At 43.4% G+C, this 9051-nt stretch overlaps 1 protein-coding gene across 1 annotated transcript; it reads right to left on the bottom strand.

Annotated features, from left to right (window-relative positions):
* Positions 1-3070: 3070 nt before the first annotated feature.
* Positions 3071-6256, bottom strand: LOC139423929 (proline-rich protein 29-like). Its single transcript, XM_071175578.1, has 6 exons — positions 6176-6256; positions 5635-5725; positions 4759-4880; positions 3879-4039; positions 3691-3761; positions 3071-3174 (listed from the first exon to the last, which is right to left on the bottom strand). The coding sequence occupies exons 1-6, from the start codon at positions 6254-6256 to the stop codon at positions 3143-3145; spliced, it is 558 nt and encodes a 185-aa protein (XP_071031679.1). The 3' UTR covers positions 3071-3142.
* Positions 6257-9051: the final 2795 nt, after the last annotated feature.

Raw genomic sequence — 9051 nt, 5'->3', positions numbered from 1 at the left:
CTGCTCCCTCTGGTCAGAAGAAACACAAACAAATATCACAAGTCCACTACAGGTTACCTTCACTGATTTAATTGCACCCAACTCCTTTCTCACCCACCCTGTAACCACAAATGGATCCGCCAAAAGGCAAGGGTCCACTTTCTCCAAAAATGTCACTCCTACTGGACCAGATTCTTCTTTATTCATTGAGGTTCCGAGCTCTTCACCACACCTTCCACCTCACTTAACTTGCCCTCATTCACTTCCATTTTATCTCCAGAACTCAGTCTGTCACTCTGTTTGACACCAATCTTCTTCGACACCCCATCTCATCTCCATGTTTATCGCCATCTTCCTCAGATTCAAATCCAACCTCTGCTTTCCTCATACTCTTCAACGTCTTCGTCCTCTTACTCCACCTCCATTCCTCCTCAGAAACTCACCTTTCTGTCTCCCTGTTCCAAAATTCCTGTTCTTGGTCCATGATTCCTCCTACAACGGTTTACAAATGTTTGCTAGTGCTGTCAACGTTGTCTCTGTTGCTCTGTGCTGATTGGCTATTATTATTTTTTATTTTTTTTCAATTTCAAGGGAGGCCAAATGCTCGCTAGCTTTCCTTGCATTCAATGCTACGAGCGACAACCATGTCATACTCTTTTTGACCAAACAGCATCAGATAGATGGGCTACACTGAGACAGAGGGGCGCTGTTTCGTTCACTCGGATGCTTTCTCCAGTGAGATACATTCAGCCTTTTGCGAATTGAAGGACATTTATGAAACACAGAGAGATGAAAGACAAAATAATTTGTTATTTTCTTTTATATCTTGTTAATTTTGTTTTTGGGAAGCCTGGCTTCCCTTGGCATCCAAGAATATACGCCACTGCTACTCACTAATACATGCCTGTACGCACCCACTGCACACACACACACACACGCACGCTCAAAGGCGTCATGCTCATAGGGGGCACGATGGCCCCCTCAGATTTGTCCTGTTTGAAAAATATATAATTGTTGTTCATTTTGTTGTCTCTCTGTAATACTACTAGCCACCTAGCAACTTTATGAAGTTTGCATTAGCCCAGATAGGTTCCTAATCTCCCATCCTCTTAACTAGCTACCAAGAAGTCAATTCAGGCTATCAATCTTAGCTGGCATGCCTGCTGGTAAGATTGGTCAACTTTAGAAAAGCAAGCAATAACAAAATGTACTGATAATTCACATTCATTTCCATCTTTTACCCAGATTTTAGCAGAGATGCAGAAAACCATATTTAGTTTCTTTAAAAAAATAACAACTCGTCTGGAGGATACAGACAGCTCAAGGAATATGCTTAGATATGCAATAAAATATGCATATTTTTGACATACACTAAATATACAGAAGTATGTGGACACCCCTTTAAATTAGTGAATTCTGCTATTTCAGCCACACCTGTTGCTGACAGGTGTATAAAATCAAGTACACAGCCATGCAAACTCCATAGACAAACATTGGCAGTAGAATGCCACTTTTCCAACAAGTCAATACGCAAATGTCAGCCCTGCTGGATCTGCACTGGTCAATTGTAAGTGCTGTTATTGTGAAGTGGAAATATCTAGGAGCAACCACAGCTCAGCCGCAAAGTGGTAGGCTACACAAGCTCACAGAAAGGGACCATTGAGTGCTGAAGCGTGTAGCGCGTAGAAATCGTCTGTCCTCAGTTGCAACACTCACTGCTGAGATCCAAACTGCCTCTGGAAGCAACGTCAGTACAAGAACTGTTCGATGAGAGCTTCATGAAATTGGTTTCCATGGCAGAGCAGCTGCAGACAAGCCTAAGATCACTATACGCAATGCCAAGCGTCCGCTGGAGTGGTGGAAAGCTCGCTGTCATGCTGAAACAGGAATGGCGATGCCCCCGTGCACAAAGCGAGGTCCATACAGAAATGGTTTGTCGAGATCGGTGTGGAAGAAGTTGACTGGCCTGCACAGAGTCCTGACCTCAACCCAATTGAACACCTTTGGGATGAATTGGAACGCTGACTGTGACCCAGGCCTAATCGCCCAACATCAGTGCCCGACCTCACTAATGCTCTTGTGGCTGAATGGAAGCAAGTTCCTGCAGCAATGTTCCAACATCGAGTGGAAAGCCTTCCCAGAGGAGTGGAGGCTGTTATAGAAGCAAAGGGGAGACCAACTTCATATTAATGCCCATGATTTTGGGATGAGCTGTTTGACGAGCAGATGTCCACATACTTTTGGTCATGTAGTGTATATATGAACTTGCCAGAAACTCACTGAAATAACAAGTGACATGCTGATAGACATGAATATAAACAAGCAGCTTGACATTTATTGTCATGAATCTTGCCCTGTAGGCAAAACTGAGCAATTTCTGCAAGATGGGCCAGTTGCAAAGTCAAAATTGTCTAAATCGCAAACATGTATGAATACAAAAATGTGCTTTCTGGTCTTAATTTAAGGTTAGGCATTAGGGTTAGCAGTGTGGTTAATGTTAGGTTTAAAAACTGATTTTATGACTTTCTGTCTGTGTTAGCTTGTGACCTCTCTGCAGAGCTGCCTCCAGATCAAGATTCATAACAATAAATGTCAACCTGCTAAAAACTAACTCCCAGTCATAGAAAAGCGCCCTCTGACTTTGTCATTACAAAGATGATGCTGCACCCTGCTGGGTATTTTGTGTAATGCATGTAAAAAAAAATAAGGCCAAAACGACTATAATATATGTCATTTAGCAGGCATATATCCAAAGCAACTTATGGTCATACTTATTTATGTATGATCGGTGTCGGGATTCAAACCCACAACCCTAGTGTTAGAAGTGCCATGCTCTACCAACTGAGCTACAGCACAAGTCTGGAAGTGAGCTTAAAAACATTGAACAACGCTGAACAATGATGATCTTGGCCTTTTCTTTACTTGAAATAACAAATCTAAAAAGACACACATTAAAACACGGAGAAAAAAAAACTGAACTATGGTGAGCATTATATGATTTGTTCTAGATACAGAAACATGATATTATGAAGAACTATTATGAAGAACAAAACTGCATTGCCTCTGAAATGTAGTTCCGTTTACTGTGACACGTTTAGAAGGATTCCATCTTGTAAAAACAAGGCTAACGATGAATGGATGCTGTAGATTTCTGCTCTTCTTGTCACTGTCTTCTCTCCGCAGCATCATAGTAATCTACACATTCGCGAGACAAAGAGAGACAGGGAATGCATCTGATGAACACATTCCTCACAAGTGCTTAGTATAATCAGCCTCGTTATAACCCACAGTAATCGCAATCAGCAGCACTGTCAGCACCCTCATCAGCGTCATTATGATCCTCCACCAACCAGCATCACAGAGCTCTCACATCATCTAACAGAGGGTGCTAAATTGGGATGTTAGATCCATAGAATTAGGAATTAGTAGTAGTAGTAATTTAATAAGATATATATGGTTAGATCCTACATGTTAGAAGACTGTTACACAGCCCCTTACGTGCCCAATAAGGGCTTTGAGACTTCCCATCCCCCAGCTCAATGTTCTGTATGCACAGTACCACAGATTATTGAGTCATTCTATTTCTATGGTAACTCCCTCCCAATGTTTTATCTGCTGTTCTGCTATGGACACCCGTGTGTTCACGCTAGTGCCGCGATATGTGTTCTACAGACATATAGCAGAGATGTACAGAGTGTTCCAGTTGTGTACCTGTTGCTGGAGGGACGTCAGCCCCCACGGTCCTGGTAGCGCTGGGTGGGGGAGGAGGTGGGACCGCCCTCCTGGATGACATCACACATGCGTATCATTGTTATCGCCGGCCCACATTGTGTCACAACATCAGTCTATGTAAGTGTGGGTACGGTAGGTGTTATGAATGGGGTTGTGTTATGAATCACCTGGTGGTGTCTCTGTGTGGTGAGGGTGCTAGCTCTAGGGGTTCATGGGTGTTGCGGTAGACCAGGCTAGGGTGAGGCAGGGGTGGAGGCAACCAGGTTGGGTAGGGCAGGGAGGCCGGGGTAGGCTGGTAATGGTAGTGGTACACCTCTGGATCCTCCTCCTGCAGTATTAAACCTTTATTTAAATAGGCAAGTCAGTCAAGAACAAATTCTTATTTACAATGACGTCCTAGCCCTGCCAAACACTCCCCTAACCCCAGACGATACTGAGCCAATTGTGTGCTGCCCTATGGGACTCCCGACCACGGTCGGTTGTGATACAGCACAGGATCAAACCAGGGTCTGTAGTGACGCCTCTAGCACTGAGATGCGCCACTCAGGAGCTGTAAAAAAAATCACTGGGGACCAGCTGGCCTGGAAGGGAGGATAAAAACAGCCTATTCAGACACAACATGTGTCAAATGGCACCCTATTCTCTATTAATATATTTTTTAAATAGTGCATTATATAGGGAATAGGGTGACACTTGGGGCACATCCTCACTCTCCACTTCAATGGGTTGGATGACCAACTGCTTATGGAGCATCAACACAACCACTAAACTGACAAGGAACAGTGTGACCCAAAACAGACTCCAAAAATAACTTTTAGGTGCATTAGCTAATGTGAGGAGCCAATCTGACCTCGGTCTGTTTTCTTTTCTAGATTGTCATATCAGGTTAGGTATGTCTCTACCTACTGAAACACGTGTTTTCAGATGAATAATGTAAGATGAGTGTGCTGCACACGGACAGGCTGGATGATAAGTTGGCACATGTGACGAACAGTAAATGTACCTCAGTGGTGGAGAGTGGGGCTGGGAATAGCCAAATGACTGTACCTCAGAGGTAGACGGAGGGTGGAACTGGGAATGGCCAAATGAGCTGAGGGCTGACATGGTCATGTTGTTCATGATGACCTGGTGCATCTGAGCATTTTGGATCATCATCAGCTCCACCAGGTCTGGAGAATAGCAGAGAGCAACATTACACACACACACACACACACACACACACACATGGAAGCTAACTTCTTCTATACGCCTGTTGTGCTGTCCTTTATCCTTTAAGTGACAATCAACCCATTTCAACCCGCATGGTGTCCAATCACGAGTTCTAAATCAAATCTGACATCCTGAATGTTCTGTCCTCTCCCTTCCTCAATTTCTGTCTGATATCCTTCCAGCAATATGAAAATACATATTTTTCCCCCTGGCTGCTTGTCAGGGTACTCTGGCGACAGCCTGATGCAACATTTAGCAAAACGACACTATATTATACAACTCTGTCAAAATGAGAGGAATCCAAACTACTCATTGAATAATATCAGAAAGAATGCCACTATTGAAATGAACCTCAATATAAGTGAGTTGAACGTAAGAAGAGCAGAAAGGTCAGCCAGGAGGATGTCAGTCAGAGCAAACGATCACTGCCCTGGCCTGAGCGACCAACAGACAGACAATGAGGCTTTAGGGGGAGAAGGAGTGCCATAAAGAGCATTGACCGCCATTATAGATGGTTGAGCTCTGGCCCTTAGGTCCAGCTGGCACCTGAAGTGACATTCACAGTTTCACAGACACACAGAGAGAGAACGAGTGAGGTCAGAAAATACACTGTATAATATTGCAGGCATGTGTTGGAGGCAGAAACCCATATCAGGCAAGCTGAGAGACGTGGGCTCTGTCTGAAAAGTTATCTTGACAGCCTGCCATACGCACCCTGCTTAACGTGTCCTGGCCGGATGGAGGGAGTGGGAGATGACACAGCAGCAGGGAGCTGCTGGAGGATGGTTGTGGGCTGCTGGGAAGCCTGGGACGGAGACATGAGACTTTAATGAGGCTCGCTGACTGGAGGCATATAGCCAGGGAGAATATCTATCTCCCATATCTAATACTGCCATGGATGAACTACTGTTAAGAGGCAGGCAATATCAGCCCACTCTCTCAACATAGTTAACAGTAGCAATGCGTGATAAAACATCCAATTAAAACTACAAGGTAGTGAGCCGGAGATATGCATCAAGAAGATATGACTCATCAAGCTATTACAACAAAACTCAAATCACAGCTGTTGGAAGCTAAAGATGCCTCCCTTAATGATGCTGCAAATGAAGTCAATGGCATATAGAGAGCCAACTTTCTCTGTAAATGAGCGTGGGTGTTCAATATCACATAGAATTACAGTCTCTATGATATGCCAAGTAAACAGGTCAACTGTATTTTTTTGCTATTGAAAAAAATCCCTGTTGGCCACACTTACAGGCTGTTGAATTATCTGCACATTCTGTGCGTCCTGGTTCCACTGCTGAAACTGTGGGTCAGTATCATCTCTCCCTGCCATTGAGTTTCATATGTCGGTAAAAAAAAAAATAGAGCTGTAAACAATGACTGAAGATAAACCTTGTTTTGATCCAACCCAGGCTTGGAGTATACACTCACCAGTTGGGTTGCCAAGGTTTCAAAGCGCAAACAACAAGTGCGAGAAATATGCGCAGGTTGTTGCGCACACATAGGCTGGTGCGTCACTTACTGTAATGATTATGCTGCTATGTGATATTTAAACTAGGACTAATTAGTCACTCTCTCTATCACATCTATTTTCTTAGCATTTAGGCCTATATGATATAATCGAGTTCTAAACGTTTCTAAAAGAGCAAATGAGGTGGTCACACTTGAATTGATTTTGACAGCGGTGGCACAAAGGTAGCCTTCTTCCATGTAGCGAAGTGAGTGAATTCACAAAAGTAGCCTATAATTGGGATTTCCCGCCCCTAGACAATAAGCTTGGCAAATCCATATGGTCGCATGCATCAATGTTGACGGGAGGGGCAGGGAACAGGTGGGCCGCCGCTACGTAGGTCTCTCACTCTAAATTGAGTGGGCTAAGTTACGGACACCTGGGATAAGCCTGGGCCAGCTCTCTTTCACTTCATAGACCACTAATTGCAGCTTTCATTTGACGAGTTTTTCGCTCTGACTCTCGCGATCTCCGTTCTCCTCCTCAGTGTTTCTCTCTTCTTTCCTTCTCCTACATGCTGTCACTGTCTCCCACGCGGATCCCATCCGCCCCCACCGCAGCATTTCAAACGGTGTAATTAATCAATGTGTGCGCCATCTCGGAATGATCGCCTCTATTTTTAAAAAGCCCTTTCACCAGGGCCATTTCTAGCATTTTGGGGGCCCTAAGTGAGATGTATTTGTCCCCACCACGTCGGGGCCAAAACATTTGAGTGCACCCACTCTTGGAAGAGGATAGTAAAATCGCAGCTTTAAAGTGAATGTTCTGCAATTCCAAAATAATGTGCCATGGGGCATAGAGACATTTCTTGCAGTTCTACACATTTTGTCATGGGATGGAGATAAAATGTTTCCGTTTTAAAGCTAATTCCTATAATTCTGAGTGAGAGTGACTAATCAAATCAACGGGGCCCCCTGGAGGTCAGGGCCCCTGGACACCAGGATTGGGCTCAATTCGAATTGAAGGCAGTCAATTCAGGAAGTGATTTGAATTTTAAAAAATCGAAAACAATTTTGAAATAAATAGCTTCTACTTTTCAGTTTATTGAGAAGTTGTTGAAACATTTAAAAAGTGTACATTATTGGATTGTGATTTTAGTTTACTTCCTAAATTGACTGCTGGGCATTTACCTTGAGATGTGGCCATGATTACTACAATGTTTACATGGCTAGAAACGTACCTAGCAATCTATAACATGTTAGCTGACATGGGCTAATTGAGTGACTGTCAACAACTGACAGAGGAAACTGCTAATGGGTCTTTCTATAAACTGGGGAACCAGTTAGCATTTCTCTCTCTGTTTGGAGCTGTTACAAAGTCATTAATAATAATAATATGTTTGTTTTTTCCAAGTGACCACATTAAGATATAAAGGGGGAACATAGATGCATTCAATATAATGAATGAGTTGAACCAAAACCTATGTTTAAAACCCTTTCTCATGCTTGGAGTCTTTACAGATTTGACAAAAATCGTATTGATATTGCTGTCGGACTCTTCTTTTTAAAAGGAGGTCTCAGAAGTGTACTGTAACCGCTTAACATTTCGTATCTCCCTATCTCATGGGGTGAAAACAGTTTTTATGGGCACACATTCAAAATAATGCATGTGATTGCAAAATCTAATGCTTCAGAAATAGAAATAGTAGCTTTAATATGATTAATAAAACTAAAATAGATACTGTCATTTAGTGAGGTTCTTTAATAATTATGCATAATAGTTGTTTGATGTGCTTTTACAGCCTGGTCTCATAGACTAGACAAAACATAGTGAATGTAAATCCGGGACACTCAAATTAGTATGATACACTACATGGCCAAAAGTATGTGGACATCCCTTCAAATTAGTGGATTCTGCTATTTCAGTCAAACCCGTTGCTGACTAGTGTATACAATTGATGCAATTGTAACTGCAAGTGCTGTAAGTGCTGTTAACGATAAGTCCTGTTATTGTGAAGTGGAAATGTAAAGGCGTAACAACGGCTCAGCCGCTAAGTGTTAGGCCACACAAGCTCACAGAACGGGACTGGCGAGTGCTGAAGCAGGTAGCGCGTAAAAATCGTCTGTCCTTGTTTGCAACACTCACTACCAAGTTCCAAACTTCCTCTGGAGCAATGTCAGCACAAGAACTGTTCATCGGGAGCTTCATGAAATGGGTTTCCGTAGCCGAGCAGCCGCAACACAAGCCTAAGATCAATTTGGCGCAATAACAAACGTTGGCTGAAGCAGTGTAAAGCTCACCGCCATTGGGCTCTGGAGCGGTGGAAACACGTTCTCTGGAGTGATGAATCACTCTCCACCATCTGTCAGTCCAACAGACAAATCGGGGTTTGGCGGATGCCAGGTGAACGCTATCTTCCCCAATGCATAGTGCCAACTTTAAAGTTTGGTGGAGGAGGAATAATGGTCTGGGGCTGTTTGTCATGGTTTGAGCTAGGCCCCTTAGTTATAGTGAAGGGAAATCTTAACGCTACAGCATACAATGACATTCTAGACGATTCTGTGCTTCCGAATTTGTGGCAACAGTTTGAGGAAGGCCCTTACTTGTTTCAGCATGACAATGCCCCCATGCACAAAGCAAGGTCCATTCAGAAATGGTTTGTTGAGATCGGTTTGAAA

This window comes from Oncorhynchus clarkii, chromosome 13 (genome assembly GCF_045791955.1).
Source record: "Oncorhynchus clarkii lewisi isolate Uvic-CL-2024 chromosome 13, UVic_Ocla_1.0, whole genome shotgun sequence".
Classification (NCBI taxonomy): domain Eukaryota; kingdom Metazoa; phylum Chordata; class Actinopteri; order Salmoniformes; family Salmonidae; genus Oncorhynchus; species Oncorhynchus clarkii.
Note: the sequence above shows the minus strand (reverse complement) of the source record. Positions and strands in the feature narration are given on the sequence as shown.